Here is a 23,530-nt window from a genome sequence, read left to right on the forward strand (position 1 = left end):
AATATGATCCCCAAAAAAAAGGGGTGAAAAGGATCGTGGATGTCCAGTGAAACCTAGATTAATATTGCTTTACACACGAGGCGTTTACACACAGAAAAAAAAAAAGGAAAAGGTAAGCAACTTTCATTACCGGGTAAACCTACTTACAAAACTTGTTTTTGCTCTCTCATCACTACTTTTATGCTTACACAGTCTGTTCTTAATCAACAGTGACTAGAAACAAAAGAACAAGCTTCTTTGACATTACAAGTGAAATGGGTTGCTCACAACACAAAAAGGCAGAGAAGCAAGCCAAAACAATCAATCCTTGCAATCTGTTACACCTTCTGTTGATATTTGAAATCGAGCTTCTGCTTCTGGCAAGCATGGCGAACTTATCACTTTGCAGATTCTCTCCTCTGCTCTTCCTTTCCTCAGTGCCAGCCTGCGTCATAAACAAACACATTTTCCCAATGAACCCTACACACACAAAAAAAGGAAACAAAGGATTCGAATTTGCAAAGATTACACACCTTGTTGTGGTGGCATGAGCCATGATATTGCCACCAATTGGCTTAAACTGTGGACCAGCAAAAAGAGCTGAACCATCTACTTGCGCAACTACTTGGTTTGTTATGACGACGGCCACACCAAACTAGAGCCATTAAACATGTGAGAGAAAACTTCGTGATGGTGTCTCAGAGCAATTTTGGAAAGGAAACAGTAACTAGTACCAAATGTTCACCTCATCAGCTAACTTCTGAAGACTTCGCAAGAACTTTGCAAGATGCATTTGTCGGGCTGAAAGCTCTCCCCTTCCAGAGAAATCTGTCCTGTAGAGAGCTGTAGCACTATCGACAATCACGAGAGCAAATCTGTAACATCATAACTTTCACGGTTAGCACTCTCCCGATGGACTTAACTGAACACCAAAAAGAAACTCTATGAACCTTGTTTCAACCATCATTGATGCTGCTTCAAGCAAAAGCCTTGACTGATGATCAGTATTGTAGGCCCTCGCATAGGCCACGTTTTCCAGCACATCAGCTCCATTTAGCCCGAACCTGCCTCATTTTAATAGATTTCTTATGGATTCTACTTTCTCAAGAGCCCACCGTGATCTCACATGTGTTACAAAGATAACATACCTGTCAGCTATTTGCAACAGTCTTTGTGGCCTGAATGTTCCCTCCGCGTCGATGTACATCGCCTTTCCCTCTCCACCTCCTTGATCCATGGGAAGCTAACCATTTAAACATGAATCTTAATATCTTTCTCATTTTTGCAAAAACATACGAAGAAATTCAACTTCACTGGTTCCTACTAGATAAGCAATAATAGCTGAGTGGTACATTCAGAAAACGGGTTCTTACTTGACATGTTACACACAGTGTATGGCACAACTGAGTCTTCCCAGAGCGGAACTCACCATATAACTCAGTGATGGATCCAGTTTCAATTCCTCCTGTTGAGTATAAGGAAAAGTAAGATCAAAATAGCAATATTCCGTTTTAAGATGCACCAAAAACCAGAACCAACCTTCAAGAACTTTGTCGAGCTCCCGTGATCCAGAGGTAATCTGAATTATCTCCTGTCTCTGGGCATGGAGCTGGCTAGCACTAGTGAAACCCAGAGGAACCAGCTTTGAAGCTGTCACAGGAGGAAACACAATTAAGAAAATGTATAAACTCTAAAAGGATCAATGAGATGTTGTGTAATTAACAGAGAAGGAATGTAAGTTCTTCTCAGGTGACATGCCTGCTTCAACGATTTTGTCAACCTTGGCATCACTAATTCCTTTAATCTGCAAGAGATCCTTCCTTGGAGTATATGCAACACCTTCAACACTGCAGAGACCAGCATCCCTAAGCTTCTTTACATCAACGGAAGCAATACCTGCCGCCTGAAGTTTGAAGGGTTTAAAACATTAATTCATATCCATTTTATGAATACAAATCAAAGGAACTGAGTAAACCCACAGAGATTATGACATTGGAGACAGAGCAAGAGAGAAATTATACAATATTGAGCGGATTAAAAATGTAATCGCCAAAGGAAAAAAAATCCTAAAAGTGTTAATTTTATCTGAAATCAAACAAAACCCTAAAAATGTTTCACTCTACAGACCTTAGCGAAACCCAAATTTAGCTCACATTCATCGCGAGAACGAACAAAGAGTGGAGAAAAAAGCAGAATTCTTTAGAGAAACTAACCAGAGCCCATTTCGATTAGCGCAAGATCTGGTGGAGATTACGCAAAAAGAGAGTAAATTTCCACTACAAACGAAAGAAAAAGCTCTGGAGAAACTGTACCTGAAGCTGTTCGACGGGAAAAGGGCCGTGCTGGATCTCTTCGACGTCTTGTTGTTGAACAGCATTCTGGTTTCTACGCTGCTCCATCGTCGTCATCGCTCTCTATCAGAACAGATTCGTGGCACCAGTGAAAGCGAGAGAGCAAAAGAGAATTTGCGACTAGCGAGAGGAGGGAAATGGCGAAATCTGAAAAATAATTGAAAGAAGCGCCACAACCATTTAACAAGATGATGGGCAAAGGCTTCCTCAACAAGTCTCGATTGCGTTGGACAGCTTTTCTTCTTGGGCTTTGCTCATCTCGGTTCTTAAAGCCCAACTAACTTGACCCGTTAGCCATTACTTAATCAGTTTAATCATTATATATACTCTCAAATAAAATAATCATAAATTGAAGGTAATTAAATCAAATTAATCAATACATATACTGACATACTTATAGAAATAATGACATATGTATAGATCTTTTTATACAGTAAATGTTAATGACATGAATAATTATTTACAAATTTAAATTTAAATAAGTTTCTTCAAAGGAAATTGAATTTGTTGATAAAAAGACTAATTCAAGTACAAACCCATGGTCAAGAGTTGACCACATATAATTTTTTATGGGAATTTTTTTTTTATCTTTATAATTTTTACCAAACTCTCAACCTGTTAAGGAAAAACAAAAAGCCATTTCGATATTATTGACTCTTCCATATATACAATATATATAGGCATACTCTTCTTTTTTTTTTATCTAATATACTTGTACAAGAAAGAAACAATTATCAAAATACTCATTCTAACGAAATGGCTTTGTCAAAATTTCAACTTGCAGCTCTTCTCATAGCATGTTCTCTCGTATTTACGTCCCAATCAAAGAGTAAATATTGGTTTTTAATAGAGAAGACGAGTAAATAAACTGTATTCTCATTAATTGTAATTCTCTGTACAGATGTGTGTTATATACAAGTTTAGCTATACGTATGTACACGTGTTACTATACAGTCACTATATACACTCTGATACTCCCCCTAAGATGAGGATGGTGAAAAGATGTTCGACAAACTCATCTTGTTCTTCAAGTTCTGAAACTGAGAAGGATATAGTGGCTTTGTCATAATATCTGCAATCTGCGCATCAGTACGAACATGAAGAAGCTTGAGAATACCTTCATCTATCCGATCACGAGTCTGGTGACAATCCATCTCCACGTGTTTCGTCCGTTCATGGAAGACGGGGTTGTGAGCAATGTTGATAGCTGCGGTATTGTCACAGAACATGACCGATGGTTTGGATTGATCAATGTGAAAATCTCCAAGTAAATTGCGCAACCAAACCATCTCCTTTGTGGCAAGAGCAAGACTTCGATATTCTGCCTCAGCTGTAGAAGCCGAAACAATCTTCTGTTTCTTGGATTTCCAGGATATAAGGGAATCTCCAAGAAATATGCAATAACCACTGACTGAACGTCGAGTATCGGGACATGATCCCCAATCAGCATCAGCAAACCCTTTCAATTGCAGAGAAGAAGATGCAGAAAAGAATAAACCTTGTGCAACTGTTCCTTTCACATACCGTAAGACCTTCATCAACGCTTGATAGTGAGGAACACGTGGTGCAGATGTATATTTGGCCAACTTCTGAACAGCAAAACAGAGATCTGGACGAGTGATAGTGAGATATATCAATTTACCTATCAAACATCGATACAATTCAACATCTTCAAAGACTTCTCCTTCGTCTTTAGCTAGTCTCTGATTTGGTTCCATGGGAATTGAAGAAGGTTTACATCCCAACATGTTTGTTGCTGCCAATAACTCCAATGCATACTTCCTTTGACAAACTGAGATCCCTTCCTTGGATCTAGCAATTTTTAAGCCCAGAAAATATTTGAGAGGACCTAAATCACGCAGCTTAAAATGAGACTTTAGTTGTGTTTTGACCAATTCTGCAGCTTCATCATTATTACTGGCCACCACAATATCGTCTACATATACCAAAACCGCCACAAAAATCTCTCCATAGGTTTTAGTGAACAAGGTGTGATCATGTCCAGTCTTCATAAAACCCATAGATTTCAATGTATTAGCAAACTTAAGGAACCATTGTCTTGATGCTTGTTTAAGACCATAGATAGATTTCATCAAGCGAAGAACAGCATTATCAGGCAATTTCTCCCCCTTAAGTGTTGCGTATCCTGGTGGTAACTTCATATATATCTCTTCAGTCAAATCTCCATTGAGAAATGCATTCGAAATATCAAGTTGATGCAAAGACCAACCGAGAACAGCAGCAATACCCAACAACAGCATCACAGAAGACAACTTAGCAACTGGAGAATATGTGTCAATGTAATCTAGTCCCTCTTTCTGTGTGAAGCCTTTGGCAACTAAGCGGGCTCTGTATCTCTCTACTGTGCCATCAGCTAAATATTTGACTTTGTAAATCCATTTACAGCCAATAGCTTCTTTATCAGAGGGTAAAGTAGTTACATACCAAGTGCCTGTTACTTCTATATTGTTCAATTCTTCTTTCATGGGACTATCCCACACGTCATATTTCTTGGCTTCACTATAACAAGTGGGTTCATGCTCCTTGGTGATTGCATTAACATATATCTGATAAGATAACGAAAGATACTTATCAGTCAAAATGTCAGTGATAGGATAAGGAGTGGTACCACGGATGGAGTAACAATGATAGTCTTGAAGGTGACTTGGAGGTTTAATCTTCCGTGAAGAGGTAACCACATTTTTTCCTTTATCCAGAATGACTTCATTATCGGCAGTTGCAGTCACGGCCTCAGTACCAGAAATCACATCAGATAACTCAACGGTTGCTTTGTTTTGACCATCAGATTGTCCTATCTTCACCGGATCACCAAACAAATGATCAATATCCTTATGATCAAATGCAGCAAAAGGAAAAAGATCTTCATGGAAAATGACATTTCTAGAGATGAAAACCGTATGAGTCTCCAGATCCAATAGTTTGTATCCTTTATATCCATTAGGATAACCCAGAAAAGCACAAGCTTTAGCCCTTGGAGCGAATTTGTGTCTTTGTTTTGAAGAAGTAGAACTGTAGCATAAACATCCAAAAACTTTGAGAGAATCATAGTCTGGAGGTTTATGTTTTAGAAGTTCATACGGAGTCTTCTGAGAAATAACCGGAGAAGGAGTTCTGTTGATTAAAAAAACAGCAGTTAAAACACAATCACTCCAATAGATCAATGGTATGTTTGATTGAAACATGAGAGCTCTTGCAACATTCAAAATATGTTGGTGCTTCCTTTCAACTACTGAATTCTGTTGTGGTGTCTCTGGACATGAATGATAAGCCACAATCCCTTTATCTTTAAAAAACTGTGTGAAATTGAACTCAGGAGCATTGTCAGATCTCACTCCTTTGATGCCGACTTGATATTGTTTCTCAATCATTGCAACAAAATCTGAAAAGACTGTGATTGCCTCTGATTTGTTCTTCATTAGATAAATCCAGGTTGCTCTAGAATGATCATCTACAATGGTCAAAAAATATTTATAACCATCATAAGAAGCTTCAGCAAATGGACCCCATGTATCAATGTGCACCAAATCAAAGGGTTTATTTGAAATGTTGTTGCGAGATACAAAGGATAATTGTTTCTGCTTTGCCAAATGACAAGCTTTACAATGGCTCTGACTATGAGCTTTATTCTTTGAAGAAGATGTAAAAAGAGTATCTGCCAACACTTCTAATCTCTGATGACATGGGTGCCCTAAACGCTGGTGCCAAACTTCTGGACTAGTAGATGATGTAGTACAAACTGATATGGCAGGAACAGTGGTGAGAGAGCCAATATCAAGAATATACAGATTGCTGCGCTGTCTACCTCTCCCAATCGTCTTTTCCCTTGTAAGATCCTGAATTTCACAAATCTTACTGTCAAACCAAATTCCACAGGGTAAACTGTTCGTCAAAGCACTGACACTGAGCAGATGAAATCTGAAGTGAGGAATGTAGAGAACATTCTTTAATTCCACATTTTTGTTCAATACTATTGTTCCCAATCCAATGATATTAACTGCCACTCCATTAGGCAAGTCAACATGTGTGTTATCTAGAGAATGAAATTGAGTAAATAGAGATAAATCAGGAGACACGTGATGTGTAGCTCCCGTATCTATTACCCAATCATTCATAACAGCCACATCATGGGAATTTGAATAGTAGTAAGACTGATTCGTACCAGTAGTTGAACAAAAAATGGGAGGATAGAAGTTACCAGAGACATGGCAAATTGTTGGTTGAGATCCAGAATCATCCGAAGTAGAAGCTTCATTTGAACGAGTTATATTGTTCTGTGGTTGAAGTTTGGAGCTGAAGAAAGAAATGATTTGTTGAAGCTGATCCTTAGACAAATCATTACCCATATCAGAAGTAGAAATAGGAGAATCCGTCACAGTCATATTTGCAGAAGCATTAGGAGGAAACTGTGTGTTGGGCTTTGATTTAGAATCCCACTTTGGTTTCCAGCCAGGAGGAAATCCATGAACTTTGTAGCAACGATCCACAGTATGGCCTAGTTTGTTGCAATGAGAGCAAACAGCACGAGGTTTTCCCACATTCTTCTGATATCCATTACTGGTAACTGCCATAGCCATCTGAGAAGCATCAGAAGTTTGAACACTGAATGTAGAAGGATTATGAGCAGCCTTAGATTTCATCCTCTGACTTTCATCTTCATCTAACATGTTGTAGATATCGGATAGGCTTGGTCTTGGTTTAGTGTTCAAGATAATACTCCTAACTGATGCAAATTCATCATTCAGTCCCATTAAAAACTGAACAATCTTGCTCGTTTCTTGATCAGCTAACAACAGCTTAACCTTTGGATTATCATAGTCGTCAGCTACAATCTGTGGTCTGGTGCTTGCTAGTTGTTCCCACAAGGTGACTTTGGCCGTATAATATGATGCTAAGTCCATAGAACCTTGTTTAAGAAGAACAATATCTGATTCCAGGCGATAGATCAGAGATAGATTTGTCTTGTGAAATCGTTTAGCCAAATCCGTCCATATCGCATGAGCATCTTGGAAATATAGAATACTAGCATATATCTGCTTCGAAACCACATTGAGAATCCAAGCTTTGACCATACTATTGCAACGACACCAAATAGCAAATAATGGATCTGTCTCATCTGGTCTAAGTAAGGAGCCATTCACAAACCTAATTTTGTTCTTAGCTTCGATACTAACAGTCATCGCAATAATCCATGTATTGTAATTATCTCCATTCAAGATTTCAGAGACAATGGACATACCAGGATGATCTCCTGAATGAAGAAAGTATGGACTATGGATGCTGTCAATCGATTCAGATCCAGGAGGAACATAAGCTTTGTTTCGCACTTCGGGACCAGAAGCACGACGAATCGGAGCAATCGGAGTTTGCTCATGATCCTCAGGAGTAAAGGATGAGCGACGGTGTTCCGATGAAGCATCTCCGGGACCAGGAGATTGATTCCGACGATTCCGAGTTGATGAAGCATCTCCGGGACTAGGAGATTGATTCCGACAATTCCGAGTTGATTTCTTCGCCATTTCTGAACAGAATTTGGAAAATAAACCGGCAAAACAACAAGGATTGATCGGAGAAGAAGATTAATCGGAAGAATTCCGACGAATCAAGACGAAATTGAAGCGAAAATGATCAAAATGAAAGAAAATTAGATGAGCGAAAGTTAGTTAAGCTCTGATACCATAATAGAGAAGACGAGTAAATAAACTGTATTCTCATTAATTGTAATTCTCTGTATAGATGTGTGTTATATACAAGTTTAGCTATACGTATGTACACGTGTTACTATACAGTCACTATATACACTCTGATAGTTTTCTCTTGTTTACGTTATTTATATATTGGTTTTTTATTTAAATATTCTGCTACACACGTTTTTAATAAATATTTATCTTTTATAAAAAGAAAAAACATCCACATACAAATTGGTAGACAGTGCTTTACCGATCAATACATAATTTCGTAGAAAAAAAAGTATAGTAAACTAATGAGCCTTCTTGATTTTTATGCAATTTATAGTATTGAAGACAGAAAAAGCCCAGCCTATGGAGTGTAAATTCAGAGGTGGGTGCAATACTGACGAGGAGTGCAAAATTAAATGTGGACCGCCTGATTTTCCACCGGGGACTATAGGTCTATGCGTGCCCGAACGTTTTGTTACTGGTTTAAAACTTTGTTGTTGTACTTTTAATTAATTCCTCCATTAATCTCAAATAAGACATTTTGTAGGATATTTGTACTATCATTGGAATTTAATAAAATAGTTAGACTATTTTCAATCTTATTTATACATGTCAGTAATATCGAAGACAACCTAATACGTAATACCATCCAAAATTATAGAGTAAAAATATAGGAGAAATTTGAAAAAGTCAAAACAATTGTTTTTCCTCCAAAACCACTTATCAAAAACATTAAAACACTAGATGGTTGTTCTAACATATAGTATCTAGAAACTCGTATATCTATGATTGAAAGTTTTTTGTTTTCCTCCAAAACCACTTATCGATAATATCATCTACTCAGTTGTAGACTTATAGTGACCGGGTTAATTTCAAATGTCACATGACCATCGCATTTTGTTGACCATATAAAACTGAATTTACATTCGATATATGTATCTTAGTCGTATAGCTAAATACCCGAAGCGAAACTAATTCCCGTAGAGGGCAACCAAGAAACTCCATCAAGAAATTTACCAACGCTAAAATAACTTGCCTCTTCGAACCCAATCAAGTGAAACCCTTGCCACGTCACTCTCTTGGAAACTCTAGCTTTAGGACCATAATTCTTGAACTCCCCAAAGTACAATGTCTTTAGTACTTCCTCACCGGAGTTTAACCACCCGGCCCATCCTTCCTCCGCGATCGCATCGCCGATATACGTTTCCATCACTATAGACCTCGAATACATCTTCCACGGCCTTCCTAAGTAGGAGCTATACATATCTTTCACGGCCGAAAATTCCAAATCCGTATGGATCCTACAACTATGAAGGGCAAATCCGGTATTTTGACGCTGGTCCGTCCTCCCGTTTGCAAGAATCACATTATAGGCCCTGATATCACTAGGGCGACGCAAGAATATGTTGCAGCTTTGGAAAACCGCAGCCGCGTTTCCGAAAATGAAATCTATGGTTCCATAAATATCGCATTCTCTATAGAACTGACGCAGAGCAGCTGCGTAGAGTGTGTCTTGATAACCAGAGATGCTACATCTATATAACACCGACCGGTCTGATGTGATGCTTAATGCTATGGCTTGTTTTCCTCTTGGCCCTGCCGTGTTCTTGATTCCGATATCTCGTCCGATGAATTCGTCACCCGTAACCGCTGCAAAAAATATGCATAGCTTCTTATTATCACCTAACCAACTTTTCTTTTTGTTACAAATGTGTAACATATAATGTATTTGTCCCACTTATGTATGTAATATGAATGAATGTATGTACTTACTCATTGTAGCGGTTTCTGGCACGGAAGTTCCTCCGGCGACACTGTCATCGCCGACAATAACCGTCCGGTCTTTGCCTTCACCGATCAGAGTGATCTCATCTTTCTCGATACGTACTTTCTCTTTGTAAATCCCTCTTTTCACGTAAATTACGAACCTGCCATTTCCGTTGGCAGCTGTGACAGCCTCCATCACGGTCCGGTAATCTCCGGATCCGTCTTTGGCGACTACCACGTGTGCTCTTCTTCTAGACGTGCGGCCTGCTAGAAGTCTGCGTTCTCCGGCGGAGACCCACCGGGGAAGAACGGTTGGCTTTGAATTTGGCTTTGGATTCTCCATGAGTGTGTCGAGGAGGGCTAAGGAGTTGCTGACGAGCCGAGAGAGGTGATCCATTTTCTGTGTTATGTGGCTAACGGTCACGGAGGAGGAGGAAGAGGTTTCACGGGAATCGAGGATGGAGTCTTTGCATGATTGTTGGAAAGTCATGGCGGCGGAGAGCCATGTTTTGACGTCGTGTTTGTTGTGACGCTTTCTGGATGAGCCGTTGAGAGCTTCCATGGCTTGCCCAAGTCGTCTTGTAGACATCTTCATGAGCCGTTCACATAAATCTGTAACGTTATTGATCCCAGTCACTATCATCACCTTTAAGTTTTGTATTTTTTTGCTTGAAGTTTTTTGGATTAAATCGATAAACAATTTTGGCTATTATGTACTGAGACTTGTACTTGCATGATTTGTCAAAATTATTAGGTGCACTTGATAGAGATAAAAGATAAACATTAGGTGAAGTAGAGATAATAAATTAAATACTACTTTAATTTATGAATTTTTTTGTTTGTTTGTTTTAGTAACCGAGTAGATGATGGCCTGATGGGCATGCCCATAATTTTCTATCATATAATATCTAAAAAACTCATAAATCGATGATTGAAAGTAGTGAACTATAAAAATGAAAGAGAGTTGAGATTGAAAATGTATGGCAGTAAAGAATCATGTATTTTGATAAGGTTCTCTCTTTTATATATAAAAAAAAAACTATAGGTGTTGATTATAATCGTGAAGAAACGGTGCTAAATTAATATGTTGTGCTTGTGTACCTGAGATCGAAGCCGAAGGCAAATTATATGTGGAATCTTCCAGAGAAACAAGTTTGGAGGAACCCATCGAAGAGGAGAGGGGAGGAATTAGCAGATCGGAGTCAGAGATAGTTCTGTTGACAAGGAAAGACACAAAGTCGAGACCTTGAAGAGATCCATGTCCAAACTCTTGTAAGGTTTGGACACAAAGTGAAGTGTACTTTGTTGTGCTACAATGTCTTTGCAATTGACTTTGGTAAGCAAATGGCATATTTCTGGAGGCATCAACCAGAAGAAGGGCATTAACTAAAAGTACACCAAACAAAGCCATATCCATAATACCCATTTCTTCTATAAAAAAGAAATGACTTTATGCTTGTTTTCTTTGGTTAGTTTATGATGGAAAGTTGATAATATCAAAATGACTAAAATTAGCAATGGTTTATAAAGGGAATGGAGAAGTTGGTTTTAGCTGATGAGGTGAGTGTCTGGTGAGTTAGTTTAGCGGTCTACCGTTTTTCTCATAGAGTAGATCGAGACTTGAGTGGCTTCGATGGGATAATTAACCCTCACTTTTTCCATTTCTTTCTCTCATATTTTTTATTTTGTTTGGTTTTCTTTTATATGATCGAGCAAGTGTAGGAATATTTTCTTAAAACTATATGAGATCGTTGACTACATTTGAGTAATTTGGGTTATTCTTATCGGATAAAGGTTGTCCAACAACAACAAAAAATGCCCATCCCAAAGAAAGTTAGTTGTCAAATACATGCTAAATGCTAATGGATTATCCATTAGAGCTTTTATAAAAAAGGTAATTCAAAAGGCAAAAAAGTGAATAAATAGGGCCCAACCGGGTTCGAACCGGTGACCTATTGATCTGCAGTCAATTGCTCTACCACTGAGCTATGGACCCATTTTGCTCTAAAGTTTTCAAAGTTTTATTAAATTTATTTCACTTTTTAAAACCTAACATAGTCGAGTCAACTACTAGTTAATTTCATATCTGGCATAACCCCCTAATTTAATTATTAAGCCCCTAACTAATTTATATACATATTTACACACTGTATGTATTAGCTTTTGAGATATGGGTAAACAAATTAGAGGTTGAAGTCACACCCACAAATTGGGTTTTGTGTTCGGTCATTCATGTTTAGTTTTGAACTGGAGTCGATTGAATTTGGTAAGAAAATATTGCGGCTTGCTTTAACCCAAAAAAAAACTTATTCTCGCATGTAATCCATCTTTACATCACTTGGTTTGTAACTTTAAATTGATGTTTTTGTTAGTTGCAACAACTCTGTTGAATAAGTTAAGTTCAATTAATTCTACAGAAGAATGACATAATAACCAGTTTTGCTATATCATGTTATGTGTGAAACTCAGGTTTTCTCTCCATTTTCAAGTAGCACACAAACTCATACTTCTCACACCAACTAGTGTTTGTGACCAAATATGTAGAAACTCACAAGTTAATTTGTTTTTTTTTTTTGACGTAAATTTACAAAAGTGGTCGCCTTTGATGTGCTAATCAGCCTAGTGAAACCATTGAACTCTTGCCATGTTATTACATTTGCAACACGCCATACGAATGTGCCAGAAATCAAATCATCATTGACTTATCATAGCTAAAACATACTAAGCGAGAGAAAAAGGTTTTATGTACAATATATCGACCGTCGTATTTACAGATGTAAGAAAAAGAATGTACAAACGAAAAGGATCAATTAAACACCACACACCCAACCGCCATCGCCGCAGCTGCCACCGTCCTCCACTTTACTTCAGACGCACCGGAACTCCCCGGCGGCGGGCGCAACTTCTCATGCCTGCTCGTGTCGATTTCAATCGGGAACCTACACGAGCCACTTGAAGGATCAATCTTGGTAACAACCCCAAGATTGTTGAAAACGCACGAGCCACGACGATGATCCATTTTCTGAAAATACATATTAAACGCGTAAGACGCGTTCGCGACGGCGTCCAGCGCGGCGCAAGAGGATCCTGGCCCTAGAGAAGTGCAATCTGCCAGCTGGCAAGCGTAATCAGCCGACTGTTTCCACGTGGCACCGTTCCCGGCCGCCTGAGGAGAAAGCACGCACCACTCACGTGCCTGGTAACGAACACCTTTCGCGGGAACTAACTGACGGCCGTTACCTAGCGTGAGAGGATACTTAACGGCGCCGTCATAAGAGAATATTCCCCAATGTCTCTCGAATTTCCCGGGATCGATGCTCTTTATGTCTTCGTCCACTAGCGAGAATATGAAAACCTCCGGCGCCGTTTTCCGACGAGGCGTTCCTTGTCCCTGAATGATACGGTTTAATAGTCCCTGGTTGAATCTCTGAGCCATCGCCGGATTCGCGTTTGAGTCGCCGTCCGTTGGCCATCCGACTTCTCCGACGATGATCTCTACCTTGTTCGGATCGAACCCGTTTTTCTCCAGCGCCGAGACCAGAGTGTCGAAATTCGCGTCGAAGACGTTCGTGTAAGAGATGGATCCGTCGACGACGGGCTTAGCTCCTCCGCCGCCGCCTGGGAAGAAGGCGTATTCGCGGGGGAAGTTTGGATCGGCGTTTAGAGAGAGGAAAGGGTAGATGTTGAAAGTAATGGGCGAGACGGAATCAGCGAGGAATCGAACGATGGAGACCATTAGAGTTTTGATGTCTGATCGAAAATCGCCGGAGGAAGGAAGACCGTCGCCGGATTCGTAGACGTCGGCGTTAAGAGGCACCGTGACTTTGACTTGCCGGCCGAGACCGGCTTTCACCAGAGCCGCTTGAACGTTCTGCAGCGCCGGGTATGTTGAACGGACGAATCTGTCCTTGTAAGTCTTTAAGAATGGCTCATTCCCCACGGCTACATATCTGAAATTAAAAATCCAATCTTTTAGAAACTTTAAGCATGTTTCTTCTAGCTCAGAAATCCAATCTTGAGAAACTTAAGCAAGTTTTTAGTTTTTTATAGCGTAATCCAAGCTTTCAAAGCATGTTTTTGGTTTTAAAATCCAATCTTTAAAAGCTGAGACATGTTTTGTAAGCTTCAAAAATCAAATCTTTAGAAACTTTAAAGCTTGTTTGTAGCTGAAAAATACAAGCTTTAGAAACTTGAGCAGGTTTTTGCGCTATTTACTATTGAAGTGCAATACAATTTACCTTATGTCGGTTCCAAATTTGGAGATGTACTGAGAGACGTTTTGTTGAACCCAGAGCTCAGCGGCGGTAACAGTGGAGGCCATAGTTGCCAGGAGATCGTTGGGGATACCGACCATGACCTGAATACCGGATTTCCCAAGGGCTCTTAGTGCACCAGGGTCAGCTTCAAATAGCTTAACCTTGTTGAACCGATTGTCTCTTAGGAGCTTCACCACAATGTTCGGTGGCATAGGATGGCTCGCTTGTGTCCCCCAGTTACATGCCAAACCATCCACATTCTTCAAAACATTGTGAAATAACAATATGGATAGGCAGAAGAAAATGAATTTTTGGTTTGTATCATGACGACCCATCTCCTTGGTGTGGGATTTTGGGTTGATTCAGAATGTGGGGTCTAATGTGAATATGTGTTTTGAAAGTGTGTCTATATATACAAATATAGACAGAGATATAGATGTAGGAGTTCGGGGAAGATGAGTATATGGAAGAAAGAGGGGAAAGGAAAGGTATTTGTGATGGGTTGTTCAATAAGGAACTTGATTCCATTGGAGCTAAACCTCAATTTCAACCATCCAAGCAAGGGCTTCAACTTATGTTTTTGTGTCAAACACAAACATGTTAAAATATTTCACATGATATTCTCTTTGCATAGTGATTATTCATTCATTGATGCTAATATAATAAGAGGGAGGGGAAAGAAGAAAGGTATGGAGTGTGTGAGATGGAGACCATGTTTTGGGTCTTTCTTAGAGAATATTTGAAGAAAATTTACAACCTTTCTTTCCCTTTCTTTTAACCAATTCATTCGTATGACCCGAATATCCAAATTAATATATGATCACAAGTCCTAACTTTGGGATTTCTCATATTGCATATCATAGTAAAGATGTCAAAATATTTCCAATTTCAATCAGATACCCCCAAATAGATCTACAAAGGAAAAGAACATAAATTGTAACGATTGATGGAGCCATTGGAGATAGATTAAAAACCCGGATTTAGTAGGTTGCAATAAGCATGAATCCACGAAAACTATCGTCGAGCAACAGAAAAAACAATCCCAAAAAACAAACCAGAATAGAAAAATGTTTGATTGCTAGAAACGAGTTTAGAATCTAACGGAGCTTACCTATTCACAGCAAAACACGCCTCGAGAACCAAAATGGGTAGAGAGTTTAATTGGTGTGTTACTTCCTAGTTCCTATCATCAGCTGGCGATGGATCGTCGAGTGGTGGAGTCATCAATCGGCCAAAACAACGACTATTCTCCAATCTACGAGCCATTGAGATGATATTGTCTAACCCTTTTGGTTGAAACAGTGGAAGCATATCCTTAATCTCTTCCCTGAGCCCATTGACGAAAACGCCTTCGAAGAAGAAATCCGGTGTAACCTTCGCCGGTAACTGCGTCGCGAGTTCCTCGAACTGGCCAAGATACTCTCTAACAGATCCCACCTGTTTAAGAGCCAGCAAACGACTCATTGCAGATTCCAAATGCCCGAATCGATCTAAAAGCCGAGACTTGACATCTTCCCAATCTGTGAAAGGTCGAGAACGATCCGATACGACGAACCAGTTCAGCGCTTGCCCTTCGACGCTCATGTAAACGATTCGGACCTTCTCGGCCTCAGTGAAATCTCCAAACTCAAAGTATCTTTCCGCTTGGAGAATCCAGAGGTTTACTTTGAGACCTTCGAAAACTGGCATCTTGGCCTTGACCTTCTTCACGTAAATCCGGCGAGGCTGTTTCTCTTCGACAGGTTTATCCACCGCGATTGATTGTTTCTCTGGAGCGGCGGGGAGGTCCTTTTCCACCGTAAGTTGTGACTCATTCGTCGGTGCCGGAGAAGTGTGTTGAAGAACTGCTGATTTCATCTCCGCCATGGATTTTAGTATCTCCGCCATGGAATCGATCAATACACCAACAGAAGAGTGAAGCTGAGCCATCGTCGTTTGAACCTCGCCCATGGATTCCATCAGTGAATCGGCGGTTCCATCAACCTGATCGAGCATCTGTTTCTGTGCCGCCATTGAAGATGATATTGATAGGAACAAAACACACTCCTTTATTAGTCCTCCTTTCCTCTTTATCTTTTATTTCTCCTCACACAGGAAAAAAAAGAAGAAAGAGTAAATGAGAAGTGGACCCTACAGTCGTTCTACTCATTAAAACGACTGTGCTTCACTTTGCTTCATCCCCTCTCCTTATAATCGTCCTTTGCAAATGTATCACAAACTTTCATAAGCATAGCTCATGTACCTCATAAGTTAATAAGTAATTTAACAAACCCATTTTTTCTTTGAACCCATTAGAGGTTAAAATCATTAAAAATATATTTTTCAGTGTAAAACTTGGCAAAACAATTTGCAAGAACTTAGGATACAAAATGTCAATTCTATGTGAGACAAATACATTAACTCAGTAAATGTATCATATCTACGTGCGATGGTCGTGAAAACGTTATATGAACACAAACACACCAAATTAAAGTTACATTTCAATTCGTTAACCCAAGATGTTGAACGTATGAGAAAGAGTAACATTTGCTGATACACAAGAAAGTTTTTAAACTGATACAATATCTCAAATCGCTGCGAGCCAAATACAGTACGGTATCTAATCAAGTAATCAGTGAATGAAGTTTTAAGAATTAGCTAGTATTTAGTTTTGTAAGAACATTTTATGAACGCATACATACCAAATTAATGTTAGATTACACGTTAGTGACCTCAGAGATTTGATGATGATGATACACAAGAAGTTTAAAAATTGATATTATTATTATATATCCTTTTTCTACTCTTTGAATTCCCAATTTACAAAAATTTGACCAACGTAATTTCTATTGACCCCGCTAAAATCAAATAAAAATTGAAAAGAAAAAAAAAATTAAAACTAGAAATGAAAAATCAAACGAGAAGATCGTCTCCAAAGAGGTAGAGAAGCCGTTCAACGGCCCAGCTGGGTTCGTTTTTGGCGGGCCAATCCCCACACGACGTCGTATTAGCAGCAAGAAGCGGAGTTCTACAGAGTGGACACGTGCGGTGATTATCTTCCTCGCCGTCGTTATCATCTCCGCCGCAGCACTCGTAGTCTAGCCACCGGTCGATGCACTCGCGGTGGAACACGTGGCTGCAGTTCCTGAGTTCTCTGACCTCATCTCCGTCTTCTAGATCCCCTAGACACACCGCACACGTGTCGCTGACCAATTCAGGAGATCGCTCCGCCGCGTCACGGAACGTCGTCACGGAGAGGCTCTCCTTGATGGCCTGTGAAGAGATCGAAGGAGCAGAGGAAGAAGAAGAAGTAGTAGAAGAGGAGGCGGATCTAGATCTGGATCGGTAGCGTAAGATCCAGGCGAGAATCCATCTCAAGACGGTGATTAAAACCGCCATTTTGTAGAGAAGCTGAGTGACGATGAGACCAGAATCTTCGATAAAGAAGCTCATTGTTAGTTGCTGAGTGAGAGAAAGAGAATGAGAGAGGAGAGAAGAGAGAAGGGGAAGGAAGAATGGAGAATGAGATGCGTTTTTAATAGAGGAATAAAGCTGTTTGCTTTGCTGATGCTTACTTTTTTTTTGTTAGTGGTGGTGCCTTTCTTTATTTATGTCCTTTAATTCTTTTTATAGTTAATTAATTAAATATATTTTGCTTATTAGCCTTATTTTATGGTTTAATATGCAAGTTGATAGGAAGTTTTTTTGAAATTTTTTTTACACAATAGGTGTCAAGTTTTCAAATGTGATGATGTATGCTTCAAACTTTTGTTTTTAGACTAAAGAATGAAATGATACGTCGACCGGATGATTTTCTTAGTATTTTTTATATTGGGAATATTCGCTTTAATCATACTGTTTTAAGGAGTAGATATGCTTAATTATCATTGCTGCTTTCGGAGTTGTACTTCCCAAGAAATCAATCAAAATTAATAATTTCAAAATACTGAAGAACACCAAAAGATTCGTGTCAAAACATGAGTATTAAAAAATATATAGGGGTTGATTTTCGAAAGTTAAAAAGAAAAGATTCTCACAGATGTGCCGTGTGCGTAACGAGTGACGGAGTGAGGGGACAAAATTGCAAATTGCTAAAAGTAAAAGTCTAATGACGATAAGAAACAAATAAATGACGTGGGAAATTAGCATAATTTAGTAAAAGTTAAAAAAGACTACAGTCTATATGACGATAAGAATCAAGTAACTGACGTGAGCGTAGCACATTTGTGCCGTTCGTGTCATTACTCATCTGGTCTCAACTAAGTCAGGGTTTCTCTTCTTTTCTTTTCCTTTCTTTTTCTTAATCTTTACCAAAGCACCCAAAAGAGAAACATTATTTTATATTTTGTTATCTTGATTTTAATGGAAGATGACCATTCGATGACCCAAAAAAGAGATAAATACTGTCACATTTCCTAATCTATGCTTTGAAAGTTTATATTATACTATGATAACTTGATAGCATATGGCATCATTTCTGGCTTTTGACCCATACGCAAGGACAATTTTCTATTGAACCTACGTGATTATTGACCGACCATGTTCTTAATTATTATTTAATACTTGCGCTTACGCTATACTTTTTCCTAAAGAACTATCGACTAGTTAAAATATCATACATCAATAGAAGATCCAATCGATTCGTATTGCTTTTCTTCTTGTAACTAAAAGCTGTTCATTTCAGGTTTCTCCTTGACCCGATCAGACGCTAACCTGCCCCTGAGTTTCATGCATATATCCATCGTAACAGACTATAGTTCTCCGTTTGGAACAATGTAATATATTCCAACGGTATAAAATGGATTAAAATGGATCGGGTATGTGATGAGTACCTAAATTATCCATTCAAGTAATTTATTTTACTAACAATAGTCAAATTTATCCACGGTAGCTTATGTAACTGAGCCATGTCTTCGGCACAAAATAGTACTACATCTTTTTTTTTGGGCTCTCTCGTTATGCTCTTCTCGAGTCTTGTGGTTAGTAGAAGAATTAATCATTAACTAAATGAATCTATTTTTTTTATCATAAAATCCATATATTTTATTTTGTATCCTACAAAATTATTTTATTGATTGGCTTCATAACAATAACGATTCAAAATTAATGAAGTGCTAGTCCACAAAAAACTGTTGTCATCCGGAGATTAAGGAAACAAATAATAAACGATGTACCAGCAAGATTTTATAATGCTTGCTATGCTAGGGAATATGCCTTGATCTCAACTCAAATGAACTCCAGGGACGATGATAAAAAGAAATTTTCTTGAATAAAAAGTTGTGATATAATCTTGAAAAATCCGATTCGAACACTTTTGTGAAGCCATTAAGTTTAAACCTATAAATTCATGTCGGATCAATATTGTTATGCACTTCCATTATATTGGTCCCCTTTTTGATAATTCTTTTAACTGTTATGGTAAAGACAATCGAAAGCTATAAAATCATGAACAGTTTTGCGATTCAAATCATCTATAAAGCTGCAAAATCGAAAAAAACATAATTTTCTGGTAAGACAATTTATAAAGTAAATAAAGCTCGCGATTATGAGGTCCCATGTTAGGATATGCTCTCCTTTATAACGTGTTTTGGTCGGTTGACCAAACTTTACAACGCCAAACCACCACAACGTTGTAGTTTAGGTGACGACTGATCTCTACATAAGATGATATTTTACAAATAGATAGGATCATTCAATATATGTATATATATATATATATATACATATATTGTATGTTGTTCTTTTCTTCAAATTGTATTTTTACTGATTTTAACATTCATGGTGTACAAATGGCATACATTTTACAAACATGTAAACTTTAATTATTGTAAAAGTAAACAATTATGTGAATAATTTTTGAAACAAAGAGTTGTGAAAATATGAAAAAGAAATTCATTTATCTAACATTTTTGAATAATTTTATGTAACCACCGAAACAGATACAATAATTAAGATAACCAATTAATATTAGTGAAATTCAGATCAAACCGGGCGGATGCAGGTGGCTTAGAGATCGAGAAGAAATAAAGGATGAAAGTAAATAGACGACAAGATAAACTCCTTGGAGCTTACATTTCGTCAAAACCTCTGAGCTTATAATCAAAAACAATATTCGAAAAAAGACTTCAAAAAACGAGAGTGATTAGTTTAGGGAGCAAAACATTAAACACTAAAGGTTGTTTTCTGATCCAAATCGAAGACACAAAACTAATGACATTGGACATCGACGTCACAGGGGAGGGTGTGATCGTGTAATCATGTATTCTCGCTCCCACCACGTGCATGTATTCAGTTTCACATCCTGTCCTCTCTCCTCCTAGGAGCACATGTAATGATCTCATCCACTCGCAGTATCATCTCTGCTGCTTCTGTAGCAGAAAGTAGCACCGCTTGCTTCACTTTGAATGCTTCATAGATTCCTCTCTCCTCCATATCTCCTACCTGGATAAGAATCAATCAATCAATCATTATCATCTTACCATTACAATCCATACCCAATCATAGTTTTTTTGTTTTGTTTTGTTTGGAGTTTACTTACAGCTCCAGTGATGACATCGATCCCGGCGTTACTGCTTTCACTGTGGTGTTCTGCACGAAGCTGAGCCACCAATTCTGCACTGTCTAAACCAGCATTGTCAGCGATTGTTGTCGGTATTGCTACTAGAGCCCGTGAAAAAGCTTCAATGGCATGAGACTTTTTGCCAGCAGTTTTACGGGCAAGATCATCTACTTCCTTTGCCATCACCATCTCGGGCCATCCGCCTCCAAGCAACACTCTAGTGTCGTTGATTGTTTGGGAGAGTACACATAAGGCATCATGGAGTGATCTTTCAGCCTCGTCCAGAACATGGTGACTGCAAGAACAAAGAAACCACACAACAAAATTGTCACGAGAGAATAAAAAACAGGATAAGTCTACACAAAGTCTTAAAGGTATGGGAGTGAAAGTACCTAGCACCCCTTAAGACAATTGAACAAGCCTGACCCATCTCAACACCGGAGAAATGGATCAGCTTGTCTTCTCCAATCATGATTTCTTCGATGAGCTTGCAATGCCCAAGCTTAACAGACTCTGGGTTGTCAAAGGTCGAAGCGATTTCACCACCTGTAACCAGACCAAGACGCTCTATTCCCTCGAAGTCTGCATGCTCAATAGCAAGTACACCAGCATCCGCAAAGAGTTCCTCGGGGAAATTGTAGATAAGCTGCCTGTTAACAAAGCAGTTGATCCCGTGGTCTAGGATCTTCTTCACCTTGTCTTTCATCTTCTCCTTCTCAGCACCTTCAATCTCAGCAACCTTGGTCATGGAATCCACACGTACACGTGCACCGTAAATTTTCACTTTATCAGTATCCATTGCAGTATTTGCTACCAAGATCTTTGCATTCTCTATGCGTTTTGGCTGCCCAATTCCTATCTTCTTGTCAAGAATAAACCTAAAGGCATATATTTAAGTTGAGATGTCATAAAACAAAATAATTGGATGAACAAAAAAAAGAGGAACCCAAAATACCAAGAAGACATGATGCCTATCAACATTCCAAAGTAAGACTATGCTTTGTCTTACCCTTCATCCAAAAAGGAATCCCTCAGGGACCCTCCAGGTTTTTTGATGATCTGAATAGATTCCAAGTTTGTGCTTCCCTGTTTGAACGACAACACCAGAATATCAGAGACAAATCATATAACACTCCAAACCGAAACCAGGCATCTATGGGAAAGAAATTAATAGTGAAATGAGAGCAGCAGCCTATTTTCATGACATTCGTCAATGAAAGCACTTCATTCATGAAATAACATACATTTCCAAAGAAAGTGAAGGAAAGAACACTTCGCTAAATAAATTTCGAAAGGAGGCAGAGATGGGACCTTTAGCCTGAAAACAGCATCTACGGCCATTTCTGCAAAGTGTTCCTTGTCTTGCGAGAGAATTTTGGAGCATAACGTAGTCATCGCAATCTTCATCAAGTCTGACTTGAACTTCTCTGCAATGACACAACAAAATACTGTAAATAACAGTGGGATTTCCAAAGTAACAAATGTGGAGGAAAACACTGCTGTAACTCAACATTGAAGAAATCAAACAAACAAGAGAATGCCAATTTACCTGCGTTCTCCTTATTATCAATTACTCTTTTCAGTAAAGCATCACGGGCACATTCTGCAGCCATTCTGTAACCTACGAGACAAAAATATGAAAAAATTAGACATCATTGTCATATCGGAAGAAGCTGATACAACGTTGTCATCTATACAGTTCAAACGATTTAGAAGTTTACCTGCTATGATCGTCATCGGGTGGATCTTCGACGTAACAAGCTTTTCTGCTTCTCTAAGAAGCTCCCCCGCCAAGACAACAACAGAAGTAGTTCCATCACCAACCTCATCATCTTGAACTTTCGAGATGTCTGAAGGGCATTAAATCAGGTACAAGAAGTGAGAAAGACCCCACAAAAAACGAAACTTAAAACTTCAACCCAGAAATGTTGCAGGAATGCATACCAACAAGAACTTTAGCTGCGGGGTTGTCAATATGTAGTGACTTGAGAATAGTAGCACCATCATTGGTAACACTGACTGCATGACCTCTACCAGTAGATTGTAAGATTTTATCCTGACGAGTAATAAGATTCAACCAAAATCAATAGAGTGAAAACTCAAAGTTAAGGGAGCTTTTTTTAAGTATTGGGGATCGGAAGTTTACCATTCCCTTAGGTCCTAAGGTAGACTTAACCAGATCAGCAACAGCCATTGCACCAATAAATGATGCCTAGAAGAAGCAAAAAAAGCAAATCAGACTAAACAATACAGTGAATCTGAAAAACCCTAATTCATTGATATAAGGGACAATAAAAAGAACTCACCATCCTCGCACGTTCTCCCTTCTCTTCACTAGCATCATCTTTGAAGATCTTGTCGATCTAAATACCAATAACTAAGTTAATTTGGCGAGTCAAGAGCACTGTGATAGCAAAAGAAATGAAAGAGACGACGGAGAATCATACCGGCATTGGGAAGATCAGGAGAAGACGGAGGGTTCTTCAGTGTTGGAGATCTCTCGAGTCCAATCTCGGATCAATAGATGATGAGTCGTTCGAACGAAGAAGAAGAAGAAGCCGAAAGGAACTCGAAATATTGAGTGTGCTTAGAAGAGTAGAAATGAAGGAGAGCAAAAGGAGCAAAAACACAGATCTTCAGAACCCTAAAAGAAAAGCCCAAAGACAAAAGTACCCTCTCATTTTCCAGATTTTTGTCGAATGTCGTGTGTAAATACTTGCACACTTACTTATTTGATTTGAGAAGTGATGATAGATTGGGTCATTGACTATCAACAATTCAAGAGTAAGCCCAACATTAAATTTTGAGCCCAAATGATCAAGGCCTAGTGGGAAGTAAGTAAGGAAACTAATTAAACAATTGCATGATTTTCGAAGAACGTCATATCTATTCCTTTTTGGAAAACCGAATACTGAGCCGTGAAATCAAAACCAATTTCCAGAA

At 38.8% G+C, this 23,530-nt stretch overlaps 6 protein-coding genes and 1 non-coding gene across 7 annotated transcripts; all 7 read right to left on the minus strand.

Moving 5' to 3' along the window:
- Positions 1-134: 134 nt before the first annotated feature.
- On the minus strand, positions 135-2,479 carry LOC18017125 (DNA repair protein RAD51 homolog 1). The gene is made up of 9 exons (XM_006400587.2): positions 2,292-2,479; positions 1,738-1,882; positions 1,519-1,629; positions 1,353-1,444; positions 1,128-1,222; positions 930-1,043; positions 725-854; positions 513-634; positions 135-424 (listed from the first exon to the last, which is right to left on the minus strand). Exons 1-9 carry the CDS (start codon positions 2,385-2,387, stop codon positions 301-303), a joined length of 1,029 nt encoding a protein of 342 aa, XP_006400650.1. The 5' UTR covers positions 2,388-2,479; the 3' UTR covers positions 135-300.
- Positions 2,480-8,832: 6,353 nt separating this feature from the next.
- LOC18017126 (probable pectinesterase/pectinesterase inhibitor 54) lies at positions 8,833-11,263 on the minus strand. Its single transcript, XM_024155723.1, has 3 exons — positions 10,895-11,263; positions 9,800-10,405; positions 8,833-9,676 (listed from the first exon to the last, which is right to left on the minus strand). Exons 1-3 carry the CDS (start codon positions 11,217-11,219, stop codon positions 8,979-8,981), a joined length of 1,629 nt encoding a protein of 542 aa, XP_024011491.1. The 5' UTR covers positions 11,220-11,263; the 3' UTR covers positions 8,833-8,978.
- A 454-nt stretch (positions 11,264-11,717) lies between these two features.
- Positions 11,718-11,789, minus strand: TRNAC-GCA. Its single transcript has one exon. It is a non-coding gene; the product is annotated as a tRNA-Cys (tRNA).
- Positions 11,790-12,478: 689 nt separating this feature from the next.
- Positions 12,479-14,882, minus strand: LOC18017127 (glucan endo-1,3-beta-glucosidase 5). Its single transcript, XM_006400589.2, has 2 exons — positions 14,032-14,882; positions 12,479-13,743 (listed from the first exon to the last, which is right to left on the minus strand). Exons 1-2 carry the CDS (start codon positions 14,382-14,384, stop codon positions 12,600-12,602), a joined length of 1,497 nt encoding a protein of 498 aa, XP_006400652.1. The 5' UTR covers positions 14,385-14,882; the 3' UTR covers positions 12,479-12,599.
- A 135-nt stretch (positions 14,883-15,017) lies between these two features.
- Positions 15,018-16,108, minus strand: LOC112086684. The gene has a single exon (XM_024155724.1). The coding sequence runs from the start codon at positions 16,060-16,062 to the stop codon at positions 15,226-15,228; it is 837 nt and encodes a 278-aa protein (XP_024011492.1). The 5' UTR covers positions 16,063-16,108; the 3' UTR covers positions 15,018-15,225.
- A 685-nt stretch (positions 16,109-16,793) lies between these two features.
- On the minus strand, positions 16,794-17,615 carry LOC18017128 (RING-H2 finger protein ATL80). The gene has a single exon (XM_006400590.2). The coding sequence runs from the start codon at positions 17,479-17,481 to the stop codon at positions 16,942-16,944; it is 540 nt and encodes a 179-aa protein (XP_006400653.1). The 5' UTR covers positions 17,482-17,615; the 3' UTR covers positions 16,794-16,941.
- A 2,358-nt stretch (positions 17,616-19,973) lies between these two features.
- On the minus strand, positions 19,974-23,278 carry LOC18017129 (T-complex protein 1 subunit beta). Its single transcript, XM_006400592.2, has 11 exons — positions 23,035-23,278; positions 22,894-22,950; positions 22,734-22,799; positions 22,532-22,643; positions 22,309-22,437; positions 22,137-22,208; positions 21,899-22,014; positions 21,597-21,673; positions 20,980-21,465; positions 20,567-20,882; positions 19,974-20,469 (listed from the first exon to the last, which is right to left on the minus strand). The coding sequence occupies exons 1-11, from the start codon at positions 23,038-23,040 to the stop codon at positions 20,323-20,325; spliced, it is 1,584 nt and encodes a 527-aa protein (XP_006400655.1). The 5' UTR covers positions 23,041-23,278; the 3' UTR covers positions 19,974-20,322.
- Positions 23,279-23,530: the final 252 nt, after the last annotated feature.

The sequence above is a fragment of the Eutrema salsugineum genome, unplaced genomic scaffold (assembly GCF_000478725.1).
Source record: "Eutrema salsugineum unplaced genomic scaffold, Eutsalg1_0 scaffold_2, whole genome shotgun sequence".
NCBI classification, from domain to species: Eukaryota; Viridiplantae; Streptophyta; class Magnoliopsida; order Brassicales; family Brassicaceae; genus Eutrema; species Eutrema salsugineum.

What these genes read in the sequence shown, in the direction of transcription:
- LOC18017125 (XM_006400587.2), bottom strand. Translation starts at nt 2,387, where the DNA reads ATGACGACGATGGAGCAGCGTAGAAACCAGAATGCTGTTCAACAACAA. An exon ending in TGACAAAATCGTTGAAGCAG is followed by an intron (nt 1,630 to 1,737) that starts GCATGTCACCTG and finishes CTCCTGTGACAG; the next exon opens with CTTCAAAGCTGGTTCCTCTG. An exon ending in TCAATGATGGTTGAAACAAG is followed by an intron (nt 855 to 929) that starts GTTCATAGAGTT and finishes ATGATGTTACAG; the next exon opens with ATTTGCTCTCGTGATTGTCG.
- LOC18017126 (XM_024155723.1), bottom strand. Translation starts at nt 11,219, where the DNA reads ATGGGTATTATGGATATGGCTTTGTTTGGTGTACTTTTAGTTAATGCC. An exon ending in GCCTTCGGCTTCGATCTCAG is followed by an intron (nt 10,406 to 10,894) that starts GTACACAAGCAC and finishes ATAACGTTACAG; the next exon opens with ATTTATGTGAACGGCTCATG. An exon ending in GCCAGAAACCGCTACAATGA is followed by an intron (nt 9,677 to 9,799) that starts GTAAGTACATAC and finishes TATTTTTTGCAG; the next exon opens with CGGTTACGGGTGACGAATTC.
- LOC18017127 (XM_006400589.2), bottom strand. Translation starts at nt 14,384, where the DNA reads ATGGGTCGTCATGATACAAACCAAAAATTCATTTTCTTCTGCCTATCC. An exon ending in AAATTTGGAACCGACATAAG is followed by an intron (nt 13,744 to 14,031) that starts GTAAATTGTATT and finishes TTTTAATTTCAG; the next exon opens with ATATGTAGCCGTGGGGAATG.
- LOC112086684 (XM_024155724.1), bottom strand. Translation starts at nt 16,062, where the DNA reads ATGGCGGCACAGAAACAGATGCTCGATCAGGTTGATGGAACCGCCGAT.
- LOC18017128 (XM_006400590.2), bottom strand. Translation starts at nt 17,481, where the DNA reads ATGAGCTTCTTTATCGAAGATTCTGGTCTCATCGTCACTCAGCTTCTC.
- LOC18017129 (XM_006400592.2), bottom strand. An exon ending in ATGCTGTTTTCAGGCTAAAG is followed by an intron (nt 21,674 to 21,898) that starts GTCCCATCTCTG and finishes TCGTTCAAACAG; the next exon opens with GGAAGCACAAACTTGGAATC. An exon ending in TCGATGTCATCACTGGAGCT is followed by an intron (nt 20,470 to 20,566) that starts GTAAGTAAACTC and finishes ATTCTTATCCAG; the next exon opens with GTAGGAGATATGGAGGAGAG.